The sequence below is a fragment of the Nycticebus coucang genome, chromosome 7, assembly GCF_027406575.1.
Source record: "Nycticebus coucang isolate mNycCou1 chromosome 7, mNycCou1.pri, whole genome shotgun sequence".
Taxonomy (NCBI): Eukaryota; Metazoa; Chordata; class Mammalia; order Primates; family Lorisidae; genus Nycticebus; species Nycticebus coucang.
Window position 1 is genome coordinate 71413005 of NC_069786.1, and position 25931 is coordinate 71438935.

At 38.4% G+C, this 25931-nt stretch overlaps 1 protein-coding gene across 2 annotated transcripts in view; it reads right to left on the minus strand.

Annotated features, from left to right (window-relative positions):
* Positions 1 to 16056: 16056 nt before the first annotated feature.
* The window catches only part of ATF2 (activating transcription factor 2), a 107096-nt gene continuing 97221 nt past the window's right edge, over positions 16057 to 25931 (minus strand). For both annotated transcript variants that reach the window (XM_053598112.1, XM_053598111.1), the window contains exons 13-14: positions 23015 to 23120; positions 16057 to 18622 (exon numbers count right to left, since the gene is read on the minus strand). In XM_053598112.1, coding sequence (XP_053454087.1) covers positions 18396 to 18622; positions 23015 to 23120 — 333 coding nt within the window. In that variant the 3' untranslated portion in view covers positions 16057 to 18395. The remainder of the gene's footprint in view (positions 18623 to 23014; positions 23121 to 25931) is intronic.

Consider the following 25931-nt stretch of genomic DNA (forward strand, 5'->3'; position numbering starts at 1 on the left):
CTCAGGAGGAGGAGCAGGAAGGGGAGGGGCTGGTCTTGCAGTCTTAGGGGTGGCAGAGGCAGAAGAAAATCTGCATGTAAGTGAACCCACGCAGTTTGAGCCCATGTTGTTCAAGTGTCACCTGTACTTTCCTTTCTCAGATGACTTTGTGTTAAGTTCCACCAATAGGGGGTACTAGAAGAAAACCGGAAGCTAGGAGAAGGGCACTGCTTCTTCCCTAATTGCTGGTTGTGCATTTCATGTTGCCCCAGCAATGATCCTGCACCCAGTAGCATCAGCTCCTTCCAGTCTACAGCTTCTTTTGCACTTCCAGAACCAGCTTCACTGCCTTCTCAGGGGATCTGAGTTGCTGCTCTGCGGGACCCTTTCTCTGAACTTCTAAGTTCAAACTTCCATCTTTCTTCTTTGTTCTCCCAGACTTCAGGGTTGTCGCTGCTCCCCGCAGTTATTACCTCTGTAATGTTTAATGTTCTTTTTGTGATTTTTTCAGTCTTTGAACATCTGTTTGGCTTCTGTTTTTCTGTATGGACCCTACCTGAATGGCAAATTAGCCTGTAGCCAGGTGGCCAAGTGTCACTAAACACTATATTGCTATTTAAGAAGGGAAGAATGGATATTGGGGATGGCTACTAGTATTCAGGACAGAATAAGAATTTTAGTACAAGTTCATCCTCCCCCCACACCATCCCTTTCAAAAGTTTATTGAAACTATCTTGAGCTTTTGTTCTAGATTATTAATTTTTATACTTTATGCCCATAGCATTTCAAGACCTTTTCAAAGAGTTTCTTCTATACTTACACATGTAGTATCAATAATTATTTGGACCTAACTATACATTTTACTGGTTTTTCTTTTCACAACTCTTTCTGGTATAGCAGATCTTCTGTTTCATGAATTATGTATTCTGATTTTTTTCTGCTTTCTGAATGAGCACATCTGTCACTGGTAATATGGAATTAAAATTATCTTATTGAGAGAAACTCACCAACAGAAAAGTAGCACAGGGCACCAGTGCCCTGAGCTCTTGTTTTTCCACAGAGGGTGGTCTTGAGGTGGCATAGCTGGCCTGCATGCACATGGGCCAGTTGCAGGAGGAGAGCCCCCCCAAATGCTTACCTGTCTCTAGGGACGGCGGAAGGGAGCATGGAACACTTAGTGGACTGACCAGTGGGACCTCCTAAAGAGCATCTTGAAAGTTGATGCATTGTAGGTAGGCCTGCTTCTAACATCTGTGAGAGCCGGGGCCAGACTACAAAAGGAGGTCTATATACCAGTTATCTAAACATCGAAAAGTTATAAAACACTGGCTGGCCGAGGTGGTTCATGACTATAATCCTGGCACTCTAGGAGGCCGAGGAGGGTGGATTGCCTGAGCTCAAGAGTTTGAGACCAGCTTGAGCAAGAGCGAGACTCCGTCTCTAAACATAGCCAGGGTGTTGTGGCAGGTGCCTGTAGTCCCAGCTACTTAGGTGGCTGAGGCAAGAGGGCAAAAGTTTGAGTTTGCTGTGAGCTATGATGCCATAGCACTCTACTGAGGGTGACAAAGTAAGATCCTGTCTCCAAAAAAAAAAAGTTAGAAACCAAGCTAATAAATTATTAAAGTATTTTCTACCCTCCTACATTGACAAATATATTTCTATAATGACAAAATAAAAAATAATGTTAAGCTATTTTCTTTTTTTTTTTGAGACAGTCTCACTTTGTTGCCCACTGTAGAGTACTCTGGGGTCACAGCTCACAGCATCCTCAAACTCTTAGGCTCAAGTGATCCTCTCGACTCAGCTTCCCAAGAGGTTGGGACTACAGATGCCCAGCTAATTTTTCTATTTTTAGTACAGACAGGGTCTTACTCTTGCTCACTCAGGCTGGTCTTGAACTCCTGAGCTCAAGCAATCCACCTGCCTCAGCCTTCCATAGGCTAGCTAGTTAGGATCACAAGCATGAGCCACTGCACTGGGCCAGAAAAATATTTAAATTCTGTATACTTTGAGTAATTATCTTGTTTTAATTATTTTAAGGAAACAAAAATTATGTGAAAATCTTATTATAAATTTGTGATTCTATTGAAATGAAGGCAAGAATAAACAGCAAAAGTCACAAATTTTGGGCTTAGCGCCTGTAGCTTAGTTGTTAGCATGCTGGCCACATGCGCCAGGGCTGGTGGGTTAGAATCCGGCCAGGGCCTGCTAAACAACAATAACAAAAAAATAGCCAGGCATTGTGGCAGGCACCTGTAGTCCCAACTACTTGGGAGGCTGAGACAAGAGAATTGCTTAAGCCCAAGAATTTGATGTTGCTGTCAACTGTGATGCCATGGTACTCTACTGAGGGCGACATACTGAGACTCTGTCTCAAAAAAAAAAAACAAAAAACAAAAAAGTCATAAATTTTGTATCTTTTTTTTTTTTTTTTTGTTTGAGACAGAGTCTTTACTTTGTTGCCCTTGGTAGAGTGCCGTAGCAGCATAGCTCACAGCAACCTCCAAATCCTGAGTTTAGGCAATTCTCTTGCCTCAGCCTCCTGAGTAGCTGGTACTACAGGGGCCAACCACAATGCCCGGCTATTTTTTGTTGCAGTTTGGCCAGCACAGGGTTCACTATATGGGGCCAGCGCCCTACCCATTGAGCCACAGGAGCCTCCTATAAATTTTGTATCTTAATTTCCTTACTCACATAAGAAAAATGTTGACCAATCCAAGAACATCCAAAATATATGCAATAATTATTGAACGCAGACAAATTTGATAGTTTGCTCTTAATCATTAGAAAATAGCTTACCAAGGGCCAGGTGTGGTAGCTCATGCTTGTAATCCCAGCACTCTGGGAGGCCGAGGTGGGTGGATTGCCTGAGCTCACAGGTTTGAGACCAGCAAAATGTACATTTATATAAATGCAAAAATCAAAAAATTAAAATTTTTTTTAAAAATCTTTTTTCCTATATTAGTAAAATTTATCTATGAAAAGGCAAAATAAAAAATATTTTTATGAAAAGGTAAACTAAAAAAATAAAAAATAAAAAAATAAAACAAAAAAAGAAAAGGTAAACTAAGCCTACAATTAAGGAATATCAAACTTATAAATTAAAATGGCTTAAATAAACAAATCATTTTAATATTTTGAATTTTTTATTGAATCTTACTAATTTTTTATAATTTTTATTGCAATTCTAGTTTTAATGTCTAGCTAGTTGCCAATATAGAGGGGATCAGTATCACTTCACACGTGCATTTAGAGCTGATATATACACATTTAAGTGTAGTATGAGTTGTTATTGTAAAGTGTTTCTCAGGCACCATGTGCATCTTTTGACAATCCTACGAATTGGAATAGGAGAAAAAGAAAATGAGCATTTGAGATCACTGGGAAATGATACTTTATTGTGCAAAAATCTATAGCATTCATGTTGAGAGAAAAGATTTGACAAGTTAATTTGTCTTTTTTTTTAATCTAAGTACTTCCACTACTCAAATCTTCCCTGCCCTATAAACTAGTCTTCATCTGACATTGGCAATGATACAGCCCACAAAACTTCACAGCTCTTCATGAAGTCACTTTTTGTGTTGACGGCATATGAAGGAGATGGAGGGAAGTAGTTCCCTGGGGCCTGAATGGTGTAAGTTATGACAGAAGGTGTTTGGGGTTGTCAGTTGTGTTGCGCTAGTGATAAGCTCCAGATCTCTAGTGACAAAAGAACCCTCTGAAGTGTGGAGCTTACGGCAGCTGCCCCTCTTGTACAGGTCTGAGGGGACTAGAATGACAAAGTTAGAGAAGCCAACTGCTTCTAAACTCTAAAGAGTAAGAGATACCAAGAAAAGACTGGAATGCTAAACGCCAATTAAGACTGAACCCAGCAGCAAAGAACTGAGTCTTCCCACTTAAGTCTGATGGCTTCAGGCTGCCTCTGACGGGAGAGGCAAAGAAGCCAGGGAATGAGCCCCTAACACAGGGACCAGAAAGATACGTCTGGAAAGATATGTCTAGGAACAAATGGCAAGGGTGCCGACTGGCTCATGATACTGAGTTGAAACTAAGTCATAAGCCACTAGAGCTTTTGAGAAAGTTGTATTGCAGAAGAAAACGTAAGCCTGCACTAAAAGGCCTTTAACATAGTGAAACAATCCCTGACCCCCAAATTTGCAAAGGCAGCAAGTAAGTTGTGAAATCTTGAGGCTCCCAAGGAAGACATAATCGCCAACACCAACCACAGATGTGGCCAAGGAGGATAATGGAAGAACCACCAGAAAGGTGATCCAGGGGCCACAAAGGAAGAGAAATTCCGCCAATGAGTGAAATCAGGTCTATAAAGGAAATTCTTAACTTCCAGCAGAGAGGACCTTCCCAATACTCATCCCATCAGATTTCATAATTGCTCTGACCAATGGTTGCTGTGTGTCCTCCACCAGTCCTTTTTCTGAAGGGAAGTGTCTATTGTAGTTATCCTGACTTAGATATGCAGTGGTACAAGTGGGTGCACGGAGGTCCGAAGGAATACAACATGTGCATCCGTTCATGAGTCAGCAGGTCAGTGGGGGCCCCGTCCAGCTCTGAGAGAGGAGTCTGCGTGTCAGTCTTCCCCAATAGCCCTGGATTTCAGCCGGATGCAGTAATGCAGTAATTTGATGTGCCTAAAGGAGGAAGACCAGGCTTGGAGCCCAGGAGTTGGAGGTTGCTGTGAGCTGTGATGCCACAGTACTCTACCCAGGGTGATGGCTTAAGACTGTCTCAAAAAAAAAAACGGAAGGAAGGGCGGCGCCAGTAGCTCAGTGAGTAGGGCGCCGGCCCCATATGCCGAGGGTGGCGGGTTCAAACCCAGCCCCGGCCAAACGGCAACAAAAAAATAGCCGGGCGTTGTGGCGGGCGCCTGTAGTCCCAGCTGCTCGGGAGGCTGAGGCAAGAGAATCACGTAAGCCCAAGAGTTAGAGGTTGCTGTGAGCCGTGTGACGCCACGGCACTCTACCGAGGGCGGTACAGTGAGACTCTGTCTCTACAAAAAAAAAAAAAACGGAAGGAAGACCAAAGAGTGTATTCAATGTGGGAAGAAGCATGATCAATATTTGGTGGCTAGAGAGGGTACTGTTGTGGGCATGACCACCTCCCATCAAAGATTGCTCTCCTTCCACAGTGTAAAGATATTTCGGAAGACAAGGGGTCAGTCACCATGTCAATGCATGGAGTTTTACTGGTATCACTCTTTGTTGGTTCCGGCATTATGATGGGACCCCAGTAGTAGCCACTCAATTTCAGACTTTGTTGGGAGACAGAGTCTTGCTCTGTTGCCCGGAATACAGTGTAGTGGCGTCATCATCACTGCAACCTCAGACTCCTGAGCTCATCACTTGCAGCTTTGACTCCTTTTCCCACCTGACTGTAAGGTAGATTAAAAATCTGGCCTGTAAGGTATATATGGTCAGGTGAACTCCAAAGGACACATAACTTCAAATCCAACTCTGCTGTGGGCATCCTCTTCATTCATAACACTCTTTGTGCTTTATAGCTCAGCAGTATATGCAAATATTCTAAATATTATACATAGCATTTTTATATTTTGGAGAATGTAAGTTTGCATTCCACCTTCACTCTCCCATTCTGAAGTTCTCCTAAACAACAGCAAACTTCCAAAAACTGAACTCCAAAATTTCAAAATTTTTGAAATATTTAATTCATAAATACTGAATTAAATCCCTGGGAAAGCACAGACCTTAGTTTTATTTATTTTTCCTTTAAATGATACTTATTTTATCTTATCCTTTACATTTTTTCCATAGTTGTAATTAGAACATAGATCACATTTTTAAACAATATTAATCCTTGCTTAATATTCCTTGAGTTCCCATGCAATATTTTTGTAGTGATTCTCTAAGCGGCTAAGATATTTTGCTTGCTATTCCCCCAAACAGAACATAAATATAAACTCCTTATTTGCCATTATGTATATGTGACTTTAAGTTCTTAAAATATTTTTAAGCACTCTGGCTTTCCTTGTAAACACAGTTTTTTTCTAATTAGAATTTCCTTTTGGAAAGAGATATTTATTTTTCTAGTTTTAGGAAGAAGTTCTTCTATATTTGAAGATGGTATGTTTAAAATTGGGTCCATTTTGGTTTGTCTTGCAAGAGTATAATGTGTTACTGAATCAATAAATATTCACTGTCCAAAAGAGTATTTATTCTTCACTCAAATGGAGAACAGAGAATCTCTAAAGCGTTGTTTTTTTTTTTTTTTTTTTTGTTCTTTTTTGAGACAAAGTCTCACTGAGTCGCCCTGGGATTTAGTCCCATGGTGTTTATAGTTCACAGCAACCTCCAACTCTTGGGCTTAAGCAATCCTCTCACTTCCACCTCCCAAGTAGCTGGGACTGTAGGCGCCTACCACAACTCCCGGCTATGTTTAGAGACAGCGTCTCGCTCTTGCTCAGGCTGGTTTTGAACTCCTGAGCTCAAGCAATCTGCCTGCTTTGGCCTCCCAGAGTGCTAGGATTACAGGTGTGAGCCTTCACACCCAGTTCCCCACCCCCCACTCTTTTTAAAGCTTATTGAGTACGAGAAAAACTGGTCAGCAATGGTATAATAAGATATAAAATAACTAGCCACTTTCAAACACTGGTCATCTAAATCTCCTCTTGGTATAAAGATTTGCTGAGATTTAAGACTGTGAATAGCCTTAAGAGAAGTAACTTGCAGGAATTTGTCAAGGTGTTCTTTCTTTTTTTTTTGAGCAGAGTCCCATTTCGTTGTTCTAGGCTAGAATGCCCTGGTGTCAGCCTCGCTCACAGCAACCTCAAGCTCATGGGGTCAAGGGATCTTCTGCCCCAGCCTCCTGAGTAGCTGGGACTATAGGCGCCTAATTTTTTCTATTTTTAGTAGAGACGGGGTCTCATTCTTGTTCAGGCTGGTCTCAAACTCCTGAGCTCAGGGGATCCTCCCGCCTCTGCCTCCCAGAGTGCTAGGATTATGGATGTGAGCCTCCATACCTGGCAGGTCATGGTATTTTTAAAGCAGACTGCTGTGAGAAAAACTGACAATGAGCTACACTGAGCGTAATTTTAGTAAAATCTAGCAATGCTGAATATTTCCTTTTTAAAATTTTATTTACATTATGTGTGCATATGTGTGTGTGCGTTTAGACTGCTGAAACGAAAGACCTGAGCAGTAGAAGGTGCATCTTCAGCTTTGCAAGGTATTGGATCGTGGATCTTCAAAGTCATTACACCAGTTTATGCTTTCTCCCAATTTTTTCACATCCTCCCCTAATCCTGATTTATTTGTTTAAAGACAGCAGACTCAATCCAGCAAAGAAAGAATCAACGAACTTAAAAATTCATCTGATTTATTTATTTTTCCAATTTGCTGAGAAATTTTATCTCGTTTTGTTTCAATTTACATTTCTCTCACTACTGTTGAGGTTGACTTTTTGTTTTTAGAGACTTGGTCTTGCTCTGTCATCCAGGACAAACTGCAGTGGCATCATCGTAGCTCACAGCATCCTCAAACTTCTAGGCTCAAGTGATCCTCCTCTCTCAGCCACACAAGTAGTTGGGACTACAGGTGCCTGCCATCACACCAGCTAATTTTTAAATATTTTTGTAGAGACAGGTGCTTGTTATGTTGACCAGGCTGGTCTCCAACTCCTGGGCTAAAGTAACCTTCCCACCTTGGCCTCCCAAAGTGTTGGGATTACAGGGGCAAGCCACTGCACCCGGGCTGAGGTTGAATATTTTCAAACGTACTACATTTATTGGCATTTGGGTTTCCTTTTCTCTTCGTCTTTTTGTTGTTGTCCTTTATTTTATACTAGAATATTTGCCTTTTCCTACTAATTTGTAGTTCTTTAAAGAGGACATTATTTGTCTCTCTTCAAATTTTCATTTTAAAGTGGATTTACAGTATATGTTTTTACTTAATCAGTTTATTTTAAAGATACCGTATTACTTCTCATAAAGTATAAGAATCTTACAATATTATCCCAACTTCTTCCCATCTTTGGTGCTATTGTGGTCATTTGTTTTATTTTTGCATATGCTATAAATCTGTGTTGCTATCATTTTTGCTTTAGACCATCAATGACCTTGTTGAATTACTAGATATAAGAAAATGTCTTCTTTTTTGAGACAGAGTTTTACTTTCTCGCCCTTGGAAGAGTGCTGTGGCGTCAGAGCTTACAGCAACCTCCAACTCATGAGCTCACCCGATTCTCTTGCCTCAGCCTCCTGAGTACTTGGGACTCCAGGTGCTCACCACAACACCCAGCTATTTTTAGAGACAGGGTCTTGCTCTTGCTCAGGCTGGTCTCGAACCTGTGAGCTGAGGGCAATCCACCTGCCTCAGCTTCCCAGAGTGTTGGGATTATAGGCATGAGTCACTGTGCCTGGCCCAGAAAACATTTTTCATACTTACCTTCATTTTAACTATTTGTAGACATTTTAATTTTTTTTTTTTTTGTTAATTCAAGTTTGTGTCAGTTATGACATTCCTTCTTGCTAAAGGCTTCCTTTGATGTTTCTTGTAGTATAGCTCTGCTGGTAACAAATTCTTTCAGTGTCTAATTGTTTAATGATGTCTTTATTTTCCACTAGTTTTAAAAGATATTTTTATTGAATATAGAAATTTGGATTGATCATTTGTTCCCCCACACTTTAAAGAAGTCACTCCATTGTCTCCCGGCTTGCTTAGTTTGGACAAGATGTTTGCTGTATTTCTCATCATTTTCCTCTGTATGTACCCCTGTTAGCTTAAGACTTACATTTACTTTTCAACAGTTTATGTATGATGTACCTAGATGTGACTTTCTTGTATTTATTTCCTTGGATTTCTCTAAGCTTCTTAGATTTGTGGTTGGATGTTTATATATTTGAAAAATTCTTGGCCATTATCTCTTCAAATAATACTTTTGTCAAATTCTCAGTGTGATATTGTCACATTAGATGTTCTGTTGCATTTTTTTCCTTATTCTTTTTTCACTTTGTTTTGGTTTGAGTAATTGCTGTGTCCCTGTCTTTAAGTTCATTGATTCTTTCCTTTGCTGGATTGAGTCTGCTGATACGCATGTTGAAGGCATTCTTCATTTATGTTATTGTGTTTTTTATTTCTAGTATTTCCAGCTGATTTATTCTTACTCTTTTTTATCTTTCTGCTGAAATTCACCATCAGTTCCTGTGTATCACTCAATTCTTCCACCAGAGGCTTTAAGATCATAGTTATTTGAAATTCCCTATCTGATAGTTGCTGTTCAACTATAGTTGATAGGTTTGATTCGTTCCATCTGTGACCTTCACTGGGACAATTCCTTTGAGCCATGTCCCATGGTACAAAGAACACTGGACACTCCCCTGCCCTTCCTGACCACTAGCATGAGGCAGGGATGCAGGTTTTAATTTCCAAAAAGACTGGGGAAGGTTTTAGAGATGGAAAACATTTTTATCCTTTTTCAGGCCAGTCCCCCTTATAATCCTGTGTGGTATGGTGTGTGGTGCCATTTATTTCTTAGGACCTTGTGAGTATAATAAACTTTTTTTCCCTAAGCCCCTCCTGTCTCTCTTTTTTTAATTGTTGGAGATTCACCGAGGGTACAAAGAATCAGGTTACACTGATTGCATTTGTTAGGTAAGGTCCCCCTTATAATTGTGTCCCACCCCTAAAAAGTGTGTCACACACTATGACCCTCCTACCTTCTCCCCTCTTCCTTTTCTCTGCTCTCCCCTTCCCCCACCCCCCACTGTGTACTAAGTCATTGATTGTCCTCATATCAGAATTGAGTATGTGGGATTCTTGCTTCTCCGTTCTTGTGATGCTTTACTAAGAATGTGTTTCACTTCCTCCAGGTTAATACAGAAGATGTAAATTCTGCGTCTTTTTTAATGGCTGAATAATATTCCATGGTGTACATATACCACAGCTTGTTAATCCATTCCTGGGTTGGTGGGTATTTAGGCTGTTTCCAGTTTTTGGCGATTGTAAATTGAGCCGTGCCTCTCCTGTCTCTTATGGCTGCATCTGACTGACCATATTACAAAAGAACATAAAACAACAGTACAGATGTTTACACCTAGTAGGGGTCTGAGTTAATCCACCAGAAGTTGAGCTGGTTTTGCTGTTGTGGTTACTTTCAGTACACTACCAGGTTCACATAAACTTCCCCAGCGTAATCTAATGTGGGCTTGTTGCCAGAAGGTTTTTCTCAGTGCTCCTACTTCCAACTTTCAGCCACACAGTTCTTGTACCTCTGACAAGGTCTCTCCAGGCTTAGGCCTTCACTTGGACATGCAGACTACTGCCTTTGTTACTGGGTAATAGCTCCCACCAGGCTGTTGAGGGTAGGGTAGTTTGATTCCTGTCCTACTATAGCTTGGGTTTTAGGCAGGCCCCACGTGGAGATGGGGCTTTCTCAAAAGTCCTGCAGCTTCCTGAGCAGCAGAACTCTAATGGTCCAGACTCATCAGACTCCAGAGTTTCTGACTACTCCCCCAGGGTATTTCTCGGCATCCTTCTTCCCTAGTGCCCTGAGGCAACATGGCTTGCAACCCCTTTCCAGAGTGCTTAAGGTCTTTTTAATTTGTCTTGTTTTCTTGTAGGAGAGAAAGGTCTGGGTGGAACTTTGAGCTTTCCCTACAGTTTTCCTGTCTTCTGGGCTTGCACCACTGAGGAAGGTTTCCTCAGGTCTCCCATCCTGCCCCAGTCTGAGAGCCTGGCAGACATCTGTGGAGAAGAGCCTGCAAGTGGCTGCCAATCTCTGTCAGTGGCTGCCAGGGGTTGTAGAATTCCATACTTGGTGTTTACCAATTTGTTAACGATTTTAGCTGAATTCTTCTTACTCATTCATATGGCTACCCCATCTCCCTCCATGCCTGAGGTACTGCAAAAACTTGTCAGTTGGTTTCTGTGGGTGCCTGCCTTCACACTACCATCCTCATGTCCTTTTTCTGCAACAGTCAAGTTTACTGTGTTTTCTACCAAAACCCACTTTTGAGGCCTTCTATAATTCAGCCTTATTCTAGCTATGCGACTTCATTTAACATTTCCACTTCTTCCCATCTCCTCACTGTCCTAAAAACATTACACTTTCTGTTATCTAAACCTTTCCCCTACCTTTGTCTTTATACCTGAGTCCCATTCTTGTAATTTAAGGTGAAGCGCAAATCTAATATGGTTTATCTTCTACTTTTCTGAACTTACAAAATCTATTGCATAAATAGTTAGGCTGTAATTATTTCCTATTAGAGGTGTAACAAGTTATGTTGTTTTTCCAAATGGATCGTACTTGCAGAAAGGAGCCTCATCTTTATTTTACTGTGTTCCCTACAACATCCAACACCTTAGTACAAAGTAGGTTCACAACAGGTACTTACTGACCAAATTCTCAATTACTGGACTAAACCCATTAAGTACTTTCATCAGTAAGGAAAGAGAAATCTAATATTTTGTGCATTAAGAATTTTAGTTAAGGCAGCGTCTGTGGCTCATTGAGTAGGGCGCTGGCCCCATATGTTGAGGGTGGCGGGTTCAAACCCAGCCCCGGCCAAACTGCATCCAAAAAATAGCCAGGCGTTGTGGCAGGCGCCTGTAGTCCCAGCTGCTTGGGAGGCTGAGGCAGGAGAATCGCGGAAGCCCAAGAGTTAGAGGTTGCTGTGAACCGTGTGAGGCCACGGCACTCTACTCGAGGGCGGTACAGTGAGACTCTGTCTCTACAAAAAAAAAAAAAGAATTTTAGTTAAGGCTGGGTATGATGGTTCATGCCTGTAATCCTAGCGCTCTGGGAGGCCAAAGCAGGATAGCCTGAGGTCATGAGTTTGAGACCAGCCTGGGCAACACAAGAACCCCGTCTCTACTAAAACTAGGAAAATTACTGGAGTGTGGTGGCATGTGCCTTAATCCCAGCTACTCAGGAGGCTGGAGGATTGCTTGAGGGCAGGAGACTGAGGTCGCTGTGAGGTAGGCTAAAGTCAAGCCACTCTAGCTCAGGCAATAGAGCAGCGGTTCTCAACCACGACCCACAGAAACTGTATTAAAGGGCCGCGGCATTAGGAAGGTTGAGAACCACTGCAATAAAACAAGACTCTGCCTCCATAAGAAAAAAAAAACGAAAAAGGATTCTAGTGAAAGATTAGGGGAAAATTTTAAGCAAGTGCTAAAATTTTTAAATCATAAATGACTTTAAATTATACATGCCTAAGCATCTCTAGTCATAGTAGGCATACAAATTTTATGCAAGTTCTTAAATTATTGATCAATGTCATTTTCAAAAGTAGCTCACTACTTTTGAGGCACTTGCAAAGCCTCCACAAATAGGGCACTGAGTAATGAAAATGACAATGGAAGCATCTTATTTTCAAAATGTTATCTAATGTTTCCTGTGACAAATACATGCTAGTCCATAGAAAATTGGAGCTAGTTTTATTCGAACTGGACTTCGGTATCATAAAAAAAGATCTGAAGAGCTTTGCTCGCAGGATGTTAACTAAGGTTACTGACATGGTTTTATGACCCAGCAGATTGCCTCATGGTGCTGAATATCTCAGAAACCACTAGCTGAGTTGAATAAATTAAGATGCACCATAGAAGACATTTCCCTAAGAATTTAGCCATTAGGGGAAGTCAATAATTATCTGTTGAATAATTTTTTTTTTTTTACAGTTTTGGCCAGGGCTGTGCTTGAACCCACCACCCCCAGTATATGGGGCCAGTGCCCTACTCTTTGAGCCATAGGTGCTGTTAAATAATTTTTAAAAGCCCAAAGTAATCATGCTGGGTTTTCTTACTTAACTTATTTTGTGTATGTGTATGTGTATGTGTATATGTTTTTGAGACAGAGTCTCACTCAGTCTCCTCGGGTTGAGTGCCATAGTGTCATAGCTCACAGCACCCTCAAACTCATAAGCCTCAAGCAATCCTCCTGCCTCAGCCTCCTGAATAGCTGGGACTACAGGCACCCACAATGACACCTGGCTTTTTTCTTCCTTCCTTCCTTCCTTTTTTTTTTTTTTCAGTAGAGACAGGGTCTCAGCTCTTGCTCAGGATGGTCTTGAACTCCTGAGTGAAAGCAATTCACCCGCCTCAGCCTCCCAGAGTGAATTGATGTTAATTAGACCCTATGACAATGAATTTTAACAAGTACATCTCCCCGAAATGGACTGAGGTACTAGCCACATACTTAAGTTACATGGACAAAAAAATTACTGATGGAAAAAAATAAATCAAATAGGTTATACAGAATTAATGAATAATGCAAAGGGTTTATTTTTGAAGATAATAGCATTGAAAACTTTCCCATTTCCTCATAAACATCACATAATGCATTTGTTTCCTATCATGAGAAACTCATTAATTGACAATACCATCATCTTAAATTCTGCCAAATAAACAGAATTGAAGGATTTTTGCCTAACTTTTGTATCAGGCCATGAAAAATGGCATCTCTTAATTTACATGCTTTTAAAAATTACTGAGCAAAAAACTACTAAAGTTCTTTTGGGGCAACATTCTGTTTTGTTTACTTTCACAGAAAGCAAATCTACTGCAAAAATGAGTGAATAAGGTAAGCCTATTCTTATGCGACATAAATGGCAGTTAAAAGTGAAATTTAGAATCAGAAATACTTTCCCAAGTAATTGAGGTATAGTAAAATCACTGCAATTGTTTTGTTCAAAAAATTCCATCTCAAGGAATGTCTTAAATGTAAAATCTAATACCAAATAAGGAGGCATGGGAAGGGATCGTGACCTTGACAAGAGTGTACTCATGACACTGATGGAAATGAGGCCGACACCTTCTTTTCTCTCAAAGTCACTGGAAAAACTTGCGGATACCTTTAGGGGAAAAGGATGCAAGCTACTGGCCCATTACTCACTAACAGAACCCTTCTAGCTCAACTACTCTGACATATTTGATAATCTCACAATTAACCTTGATTTGGTGCTTTGGACTACTACAGTAAAACTATGCATGTTTTTTGGGGGCAGTGCCTGTGGCTCTGTGAGTAGGGCACCAGCCCCATATACTGAGGGTAGCGGGTTCAAACCCAGCCACAGCCAAACTGAACAAAAAAATAGCCGGGTGTTGTGGTGGACACCTGTAGTCCCAGGTACTCGGGAGAATGAGGAAAGAGAATTGCCTAAGCCCAAGAGCTGGAGGTTGCCGTTAGCTGTGACACCACAGCACTCTACCAAGGGCGACAAAGTGAGACTCAGTCTCAAAAAAAACAACTATGCATGTTTTTGCTAAGTAGGTTGGTCATATGACCTTTGGTATTTCAGAGTAAGCCCTTTTATTTTAGAAACATTTTCACTGACTACACTTTTTCTATGGCAATATATACAATTTGTAACTATTTAAATAGTAGGACTCTATTTCTTCAGAAAGGCCTTTATTCTACATCTTGCCAGTTTTTTATAAGGATACTCTAAGCTCTCTAGGATCTTAACACTAGATCTGTGGAAAGCTAAGTCTCCATATGTAGTTACAAATAATTGCAAAGACCTGCACTTGGTTAAAAAACCATGAGAGAATTACAGAAAAAGCTTACTTGTATTAAGGGTTTAAAAAAATTTTTCCCTAACTACAATAGACACAAGATGGTATAACTTTAATTACTGTAAAACTGTTCTGTGGCCAAGATATCTAGAAAACCCAGGGCGGCGCCTGTGGCTCAATCGGTAAGGTGCCGGCCCCACATACCGAGGGTGGCGGGTTCAAACCCGGCCCCGGCTGAACTGCAATCAAAAAAACAGCTGGGTGTTGTGGCCGGCGCCTGTAGTCCCAGCTACTCGGGAGGCTGAGGCAAGAGAATCGCTTAAGCCCAGGAGTTGGAGGTTGCTGTGAGCCGTGTGACGCCACGACACTCTACCGAGGGCCATAAAGTGAGACTCTGTCTCTAAAAAAAAAAAAGAAAACCCAGATTTGCAAATTATTCTTCCTAAGTTTCACTATTTTAGAAATGTTTGCTTTGCTAACTGTGTTCTGTAGGTATTGTGAGTGTGTGAGTTTGTGCATGGGTCTTTTTATCTAAGATGGAAGCCTGGGAGTAAATGGGATTCTCCCATAACTACGTCCTCACAAATAAACTGTGAGGCATCAAATCCTATAGTTGCAGATGTAGAATTTGCCAAGCCACATATAATTGCAAGTATACTTCAGTTTTAGGACTTGGTGAACCATTCTAGGAACTTGAGCTCTTACTGAGTGAAATGGGGGAGCCAGTCCAGGATTCTAAGCAGAGGAATGCTGTAACATGAATTATGTTCAAAAGTATCACTCTGGCTGCTGCACTGAAAATAGGCTGTGGCTAGCTGGGCGTTGTGGTGGGAGCCTGTAGTCCCAGCTACTTGGGAGGCTGAGGCAAGAGAATCGCTTAAGCCCAAGAGTTTGAGGTTGCTGTGAGCTGTGATGCCATAGCACTCTACCCAGTGCAATAGCTTAAGACTCTGTCTTAAAAAAAAAAAAAAAAAAAGGCTATGGTGGGCAGGGGTGAAAAGAAAAGAAACAATTACAAGGCAACTACAGCAATTGGGTGAGGAATGAAGAAGGCACAACACGGTAAAGGCAGCGTAAATGGTGAGATGTAGTTGCATTCTGCATCATTCTGAAAGTAAAGCAAACAGTATTTCCTGATTGTTTAGATGTGGGTTGTTCTAGCTTAAGTAACTGAAGAACTGCATTGTCATCAATTGACTTATGAGCTTGTAGGAGGAGCATGTTTGATGGGAGGGTAAGGGAAGATTAGCAGTTCAGTGTTGGACATGTTATGTTTAAGATGTTTTGTTACCTTATTAGTGAGACACGCCAAAGGCAGGTGAGTCTGTGGCTAAAATTCAGGGAGTGTCCTAGGCTGTGGACATAGGTTAAAGGTTCATTGTATACGAATGTCACAGACATAAAGTAAAAGCAGAGAAGAGGAACAAGGCCTGAACACTCTGCTGTTAAGAGGTCTTCAAGAGGGAATGGATTTTATCATAGAAATAGAAAGAATCTCAGGTTCTTCTCAGGTAAGAAATGCCCTAAAGGAAAAAAAAAAAATCAGGTGATGTTACTTTATGAAAGACAGGTAAGAACAAGCAAATTATGAACATAATTTAAAGATAGAATTTATTCTCTGATGGTTTACTCATGCAAACTGCACATAAAAGAAAATAGTACAGTTTGTGTAACATCGCAAATATAAGGACTGAAAATGCTAGGTACAGAAGTAGTGTGACATCTGGAAAGTCAAGATGGAATTTGTGTTTATACAACTAATAATGAATTTTATTTGCTGAGTACAGATTGATTTACAGTGAAAGTTTTGCTAACCTTGGTAAGCTCATTAACTGTTTACATGACTTCTTACATCTATGTAGTTTATTTTACAGTTGCGAGAATTCTGTTACCAAAGAACTTGCATAAATAATAAGATGAAAGGAAAAAATGCACCGAAGGACTTAAGAGTGAAAAATTGAGGCTTTTCCTAACCCATCAAAACAATAAAAAATAGCCTTCTTGCAGAATTCATATTTTGTGCCTTTGAGATAATTCCTTAGCATAACTATGACAAAATCATGATTAGAAATTGATTACTTTAAAATTATGAAATTAGTTAAAAATAGAAAATTTTAGAATTATCAACTAAAAATGCTCTCGTTTTTAATAAGCCAAACAATAAAATTCCTATTATGTTCACACTTAAAAGTCCTGAAATGTCATTTGTATAATTTGAATGCTTCCCAGTTTGGAACTTAGGCAGCTGGGATATTTCCTTGAATTATCAAGTATATTCCATACAGACTTTAAAAATGTCAGTCTCATTAGGAGATGGCACTGAGACTTTAGCAAAGAGTGTAGTATGGATGCAGAACAAACCACACAACTTATTATAAATGCATTACAGGTATTTACATAATGGAATCCTGCATGAATGCCGTAAGTTGCTACTGGGTAGGACTCATAACTATTTTACAAAGTTTTCTTACGCACATCTACTACTTTATGTTTAACAATTTAGTCTATTTTAAAATATTGTACTGTATTTTGAACATAACTGCAGAATAAAAATAGATATTGGCACATTAGAAAACTCAGTATCCCACAGATGACTGGATAATGAGAAAAGAGTACCTACAATCATCTCATCAGAAACAAGCTACATCATGGAATGTTAGTTATCCAAGCCTGCACAGTAATGACATTTTAAACTGCAGTCATCTATTGGCCAGCATCACACTGAAGGCATCATTAAACATTCAAGCAAAGATTGCTGGCATAAACTATTGAAGGAGACACACACACACATACACACACACACTCACACACTCACTCTCACACATACTTCCCACGTTATAATTACATTGTTCTAAAGATAGATACTGATTTTTTTTCCACGAGAAATGTTATCAAAATTTGCTACTAAAGGATGACAGTGTTTTCACAAGAATAAGTACAAGGTAGCTCGCAAGTACAAGACAATGGGGGTAGACAGTCTCAAATTTTCTAAGTAGTAATTTTAGGCTTTTCTGGCAACCATACCGTACTTGATTATGCATAAACTTCTCAGTTTGGAACCTGAAATCTGCAAAAAAGAAACAACAAAAAAATCCCCTCAAACCAACAAGAGCTAATTTCAAAAATTATTAGATTATCTGATAACCCTGCATTGTATATTATATTTCATATTTTTTAGCCTCAAAACATAGTTTAAAAATACTGAATTTAAGATTTGGAAAATAAAGTCACTTTTGAAATGCTGAAAATTCTAAAATTTCTTTACTTAAAATCTTTAAAAAAAAAAAAAAGAAAATATGCTATTATTATAGACCTTGATTTAGTTTAAGAATGTGCATAAAAGCACTGTATGTCTTTTACCATGTTTATACTCACTTAAAAAAAAGTGTTCTCTAACATTGATCTTTTTGCATAATGTGCAAAATAAAAGGCAAAAAGATTAAAAGTAAATTTCTGTCTTTCTTTTGCCTAGTGCTTTATGACTTTGTCAACATTACAAAGTCAACAGGGACTATGCAGAACTTTGGTATAAATGATAACAAAACTACCATCACAGCTGAGGTTTAAGGGTGATCAAAAGAAATGGAAGTGGGAAGAGAGATTCGGTATCACCCCCATTTATTAAAACACCACCAAATTAAAAGTGAAATAAACCACAATGAATTATAATACAATTTACACATTGAGCACAGAAAAATTAATAAATCTAACAATATTTATAAAAAAAGCAAAATCAGTCTTTTTCCAGAGACTAAAAACTGTTGTTCAGTCTGATCATCAACTGCTGCTTACACCAACTTTAGAGCCAAATTTAATTTCAAGTAAAAAAAAATTTACAACCACAGATTTCTCATAAATGGAAACTGGTCTTTCCTTGATTTCCCTTTGAAGTCACTAATGAGTATCTAAAACTGTTGTACTGCAGGTTTTTAATCAACTTCCTGAGGGCTGGGCCTGGGAGGAAGGAGCCATGACAATCTGTGAGAGCCCAGGCTCTGTACTCTGGTCCGCCATCTGGGTGAGGACTGAAGTGGCTACAGCTTCAGCCTTGGTAGTAGAACTGACTCCATTGGATGTGCTGACAGAACTATGCTGTATAGCTTCGGTATGTGGACTACTCGGCACGGAAATGTCTTCTGAGCTATCATCTTTATCAGCAGCTGCATGGAAAAAAGAAAAATTATTCATTTCCTTAAATACATATCTGTAAGAATGTATCATTAGGTTGAGTCAATATATAGAATAAAAAGTTAGAAGGTATTTTACAAAATTGATTATGTAGACAAGTTGGTGAGACTGGAATTGAGTAATGATAAGACGTGAAGTAGACAATTTTACCTGTAACAGCAAGGCACAACCATATATATAAAAACTTGGGTACATAGTGCCTCACAGAATAGAGCTAGAGAAGTTTTTATTTAACAGTATTTGCTAAATAGTGTTAAGAAAGAAAACGAGGTTAAGAGTTTGGGAGACCTTACAGATACAATCAAACACTTACCAAGGAAGACATTTAACAAAACCAATCTAGTTGGCTTACATGTGTTTCTTACTGATAAATAAAAAAGCAATTTATAACCACATGTATAAACAAAATGAATTCTTACATACAAATTATATTTTCAAATTATTCCCTCTGCATTCTCCAGAATTGTATTTATTCTAGCTGACTATCCATCTACTGCAGTCATGGATGATTTTAACACCTGATTCTAATGACGCATACACATGAGAACAAGCAATATTTGGAATCTAAAGGCCACCAGCTGTTACAGTTGCATGACTTAATTGGGATTCAAATAAAAATCCATACAAAACTCTAAACACTGCCATTGAAAAGATATTCAATAAAGGGCATTATAAATATTTATGAAAATAAATCTACCAATATTTAAGGCTTGAACAAATCTCTTATATATTTTTTATTTTAATAGAATAAAATCCAGTAATTTCACTTAGTGAAAAATTTGATATAGACAACACATACAAATATTTACCGTATATATAAGTTTATGAGGCACAATGGTAACATGAACACCTGTGAACTCAGCCCCCAACTTGAGGGGACATTACCAGTTACACTGCTTTTTCCTTGAGGTACCTCTCCTTGCCAAAGGTAATCACTGTTTTGACATTTGACCATTTCCCCTTATTTTCTCTTTGTAGTTTCATCATATAGGTATGTATTCCTAACCTATGTAGTTTCATCATATAGGTATGGTTGAGTTGGGCAGCGCTTGTGGCTCAGTGGGTAGGGCACTGGCCCCATATATTGAGGGTGGCAGGTTCAAACCCGGCCCTGGCCAAACGGCAACAAAAAATAGCCAGGTGTTGTGGCGGGCGCCTGTAGTCCCCAGCTACTCGGGAGGCTGAGGCAAGAGAATCACCTAAGCCCAGGAGTTGGAGGTTGCTGTGAGCTGTAACACCACAGCACTCTACCGAGGGGGGCATAGTGAGACTCTGTCTCTAGAAAAATAATAATAAAAAAGTAAAATAAACAAGAAAAAACAATATGGTTGAGCTTTGTTAATATTTAAGTATTGTAAAAATAGTATCCTATTGGATATATTCTTCTCTGTCTTGCTTTTTCCACCTGGCACTAAAAATAATTTTTATTCAGCATTTAGAATTGACTATAAGCAGGCTTACTATCATCTGAGAATGGTTCTTGGCCTCCTTACTGATGGCCATATGCCGATTCCAAAAGTCAATTAGTAAAAGACGGTGGCCCTCATGGAGCAGGACTTACCCCATGATTCCTAAGGTAGACGATGGAGGGGAGGGACCTGACAAGAACAACTTTAGTTCAAAAAAATACCTCATTTTGAGGGTTTTCTGAAATATAGAAGTTTGAAACATCTGCCTCAAATCCATGCACTTTTGAAAAAGCAGGTTTTAAAATACATGAATAAGATAGAATCTCATCTTCTTCATAATGTGCTATAAATGTAAAGCCATACCCTTAGATAAAAACTGGACCTCAACATATAATAATAAAAAAACCCATTAGTAAATGGGTTTAAATGTTATTTAATTAGTAAATGTTTTAAAATTATATAAAACAGAAAGATATCAAGCAATAAAGCTATAAAATATCTGTAACTTAGTTGTTTGAATGGTCAATACAATAGTTACATGTTCAAAGAAAACACCAACAATGACCATTTAACTGAAGAGAATACTAAAAAGGCCTATTTGTGTAGTTTACCACTACTCTTCAACAGAATAAGCTGACCTTTCCCTGAATGTTAAATTCTAGAAATACACTAGCTTTCAAAAATAAAAAATCTGGTTTATGACGAATGGTATAAGGAGATGTATATATACATGTGGCTAGATACTTTCCGGATAGCCCTTAGAGGCAATGATTCAAAACAGTAAATTATAATGGACACATGTGCTTACCTACAGATTTTCAGAATTAGGTAAAGCAAATCTTTAGGCAGTAGGAAGAAATCAGGTACTCACTCATAATCATGTAATTATAAATTTTGTATGTGTGTAAAATACCTTTACAAGGTGATATTATCTGCACCCATGTCCAGTTCTAGAAGGTGAGGGGAGAAACTTACTAGTATAATCACAAGTACTAGAAAGATATGAGAAATCATGGGTTTTTTTTTGTAGTTTTTGGCCAGGGCTGGGTTTGAACCAGCCAACTTCGGCATATGGGACGGTGCCCTACTCCTTTGAGCACAGGCGCCACCCAGGAAATCATGTTGTATTTAAAAAGCCACCTTTAGTTCTGCTTAAGCTAAAAGAAACCAGCTGTTTGACTATTTTTAAATTTTAAAATAGAAATTACTTGAAAATTTCTACAAAGTCCAATTATTGATCAAGAGCTAAAGAGAATTCATTTTATGGCAAAGCTACTATACCTTACTTCAGTTAGTTCTATTATCTAAATGACCAGACAGGAACAAAAGTGGAAACAGTGCTAAACAACTAAAAGTCTTTGTTCATTTCTAGTATCTCATAAACTAGAACAATATATATTCAGGTTACTGAGATTTATATGCTTAAAACTGACAAAAACTTTATGAATCTCAATTTTCACTGTATTTAAGTATATACTATACGAACCCACATATCTATGCACTTAAAAATATATCTTTGTAAATCAATTGTTAAAATGAATAATTGGCATTATTGAAATTATCCAATAAATTACCAATTACAATTTTTGAACTAAGTACAACTTAAGAAGTGAGTTAATTTCTTCTAATTTTATATAAATTATTTGTATATTTTCTCTTAAACTATCAAAATTCAAGAGAGCTTTCTTAAGAAAATCACATATGCATAATGCTGAACTCAGTAGTATCAGGAAATTATGTTGTTAAGTCAGATGGGAACCATAATGGTCTCATCCCTGCGGTTAATATAAATCCCAAACATATTTCTATATGGTTCCAATTTACTTGACAATGGGTTTCACCATCCTGTCAAAATGACTAGATATCAAATAACTGAGATTTATATGCTCAAAACTGACAAAAAAATCAGTGTTCTAAATATACGGCAATTGAGAGTTGCTAAATATACCGAATCTTTTAAATTAAAAAATATTGCCCATTCTGATGAAATTGCTTACAATGACTACAAGTAAAGATGGTAGCCATTAAGTTTTATCTTGAGCACCTGAGGAACTGTTTGCATTCAATACAAAATGTTTCTTTCTTTTGAATTACTGACATTGGCAAATTAAAATGAAGTGGATACATATGGTTGAAACAATTTTCACATTTACAAATATCCTGAAATATCACTAAATCATAAACACGAAAGCTGTGGGGTATCTATCATAAATGTTGCCTAATGCATTCCCAACTCTGTTATTTGTTACAAATTTGTGTACCATGGACAAAATTGGCCATTTATTCAAGAGTAACAGCTGGTTCCAACATTGTGCATCTTATCAAAAAAGAACATTATGAAAAGAAAAAAGCATAGTTAACCTAAAATACTGAAAACAGAAGAATCTAATTTTTGGGAAAACAAATTGGGGGAAACTTATAAGCAGATAATTTAAATATTGTTATGTTTCAGCATTTTTATTACTAACTAGAAGGCTTAATATAAAGGTTCATAATAATAAAAACACTGCACAGTGCTGACATTATATTAAGAACAACAGGATTTCATGCTGTAAATGGATACAATGTATGTTAAATGAAGACAGCTGATTAAAAACAAAATCTCATCATTACTGAATGGAAAAAAGTGTTTCACCCTGTCAATCTAAGTAAGAAAAATTGTTAGCCTGAGAAGATAAAAAAATACTACCAATACTTACAGTATATTGTAAATTATCAGCCTATTTTGTTGATCTATAGTAATATCTAGAAAAGCTAGAAATAGAAAAACAAATTCTCTAGATTCTAAAAAAGTATATCCCTCTACCCTGTTATTCCATAATAACCTAATAGAAATTCGATATTTAATCTTAAATATTAGAACTGCAGTCTTGTATTTTTTTCATGGTAGCTCAGTTCACTCTATAGTATTTCACTAATGTAGCCTAAGGCTGTAGGTAATGGAACATTACTCACTATGATAGCCAGATTTCTTCTGCATGGCAGTTACAGGGCAATCTTTATGAGCCAGAAGAAGCTGTTTCAGCTGTGCCACTTCATTTCTCAGCAGGGTGACTTCACTCTGGAGAAGAAACAACTTATGTACCTTACCAATTTCAGACTAAACATATTTTTTTACTGTTTAAAAAACAAGGATTACAGTACGAAAACTGGACATGACTGGCAGAATATTAAGGAATAAATCAAATACGATGTTTAAATATGTCTGATTAGTACAAATCAGTTTTATATTTTAGCATTTATACAAAAATTGTAACTTGTTTAAAATTTAAGTTTTAAAGTTTTTATATTACCATTTGCCTTGGGCCTCTTTATACATAAAAGGTTACCTGTGGAAAGTATTTTTATTTTACATGTTACATGGTTTTTTTTCTTTTTTTGAGACAGGGTCTTGCTCTACTGCCCAAGCTGGATTGCAGTGGTCTCAACATAGCTTATTGCAACCTTGAACTCCTGGGATCCTCCTGCCTCAGCCTCCCGAGTAGTTGGGACTAAAGGCACCAGCCACATGTCTGGTTCATTTTTCTATTTTTTTTTTTTTTTTTTTGTAGAGATGCGGTCTCTCTCTTGCTCAGGCTGGTCTCAAATTCTTGGCCTCAAGCGATTCACCTGCATGGGACTCCTGAAGTGCAAATGAGAGGTGTGAGCCACTGTGCCCCCACCTACCTGTACTCTTGATTATTTTAAAAATTAGAATCATAAAGGGAATCAGGATGAATTTTCACTGACTCCATTCACTAGAAAATGAAAAATCCATTCTGGGAATTTAGTTAAGCATGTTTAGACCACAACCAAGGAATCATGGGTACCTAAAACTCATTGCAAGGCACTATGTGGGACACTGAAACCAATGTCTTACTTGCCTTGATCCAGGTCATTTGTATACATCTAAATTTAAATTTGATAAGTCAATGGTGATTTGTCTTACTCCTTACTACAGAACACACACTTTAGCCTTTTTTTGTGATACGTTAATCTGGCAAATTCTATGGAAAAATTCCAAATTGAAGGAGTCCAACTAATTTCTTTGTGTTACCCTCAATTTTTTTTTTTTTTTTTTTTAGACACAGTCTAAATAGATGTATTAGTACATATATCTGTATGTATAGCTGTCGCCTCCGGTAGAGTGCCATGGCGTCACAGCTCACATCAACCTCCAATTCTTGGGTTTAAGCAATTCTCTTGCCTCTGCCTCCCAAGTAGCTGGGACCACAGGCGCCCATCACAATGCCCAGCTATTTGTTGTTTGTTGTTGCAATTGTCATTGTTGTTTTAGCTGGCCCAGGCTGGGTTTGAACTCGCCAGCCTCGGTGTATGTGGCCAATGCCCTACTCACTGAGCTGTGGGCACCACCCACCCTCAAATATTAAAAACATGAGTTAGTTTAATGTTTAAAACATTAAATTAGTGACCCATATCAATAACCAAGAGTTAGAAATAACATGAATTTAATAAACTGGTAATATGAAGTCTTAACATACAAATACCTCTACTTATTCAAACTTACATTACCTTTAACCATTCAGATTTCATCCTTAAACCCAAAATATAATAAATATGAAAATATAGCAAACAGGCATACATAAAAGCTCAGGCATGCCATTTTCTATTCCATTTCTTTTTTGTTTGTTTTGGCTGGGGCCAGGTTTGAACCCACGAATTCTGGTATATGGGGCTGGTGCCCTACTCCTTGAGTCACAGGAGCTGCCCTATTCCATTTCTTAATCAGAAAAATGAATGTAAAATAATTTTGCAGAATAAGCTCATCAGGCCTCTTTAACTGATAAATGACAGAAACAAAAAAGTCAAAAGAGTAAAAATTAAGCAATCTAAAGGCATATTTATTGGGTCAAATAGTTCCTCATATCCAAATAACTACAACATGATGCTTAACTACAAAATAAAAATTGATGCTCATTAACTCTAAACCTTTAAGAAAAAAGGTTTAAATTATGTGTAGAATATTGTATTTGACATAAGAATGGCTGGACAGTGATCAAAGTACAAAAGTTAAAATTCAAAGTTTGCTTTTTACAGAATACTGCAACCACTGGTGTCAATACCACTAATTATAGCTCATTACTACTAAGACCAGATGAGAAACCATGTCATGAATAATCCTATATAGGAAAATCTCTATGGTTGACCACTTCCCTACACTGACAACCTCAAGTTGACTTAATTTTCATAGACTGAACACACACCACATATATCTATTAGTACAGTAGACCTGGTTCCTTATGGTGATCACCTCTGTAGGTTGACCAGTTTGTTATGGTCCCTTGGGTGGTCATCTTATAGATGTTCTATACATATTCTCCAAGTCCCCTCTTCTCCCTGCTCTGTCAGCTTGATTTTGAGACTGGTACCTACGAATTATTCTCATTAATTTCTGTAATATGAAATGGGGCTAGACATTTATTTTTAGTCCAGAATATATCTGGTAACTGACCATACCAATTTTCAACTCTGACTACTCTTCTAATATACTCTATATTCTAACAATACCAAACCATTAGCAATACCTCAAGCCTGGCATAGCCTTGCTGTCTACACATTACTCTGAACCATATGAAATTACCAATATGTGTTTTGACCTACAAAAACAGCAATTTCTTTTTTTTTTTTTTTGAGACAGAGCCTCAAGCTGTCGCCCTGGGTAGAGTGCTGTTGCATCACAGCTCACAGCAACCTTCAACTCCTGGGCTCAAGCGATTCTCTTGCCTCAGCCTCCCAAGTAGCTGGAACTACAGGCGCCTGCCACAATGCCTGGCTATTTTTTGGTTGTAGTTGTCATTGCTGTTTGGCAGACCTGGGCTGGATTTGAACCCACCAGCTTCTGGTGTATATGGCTGGCCCCTTAGCCACTTGA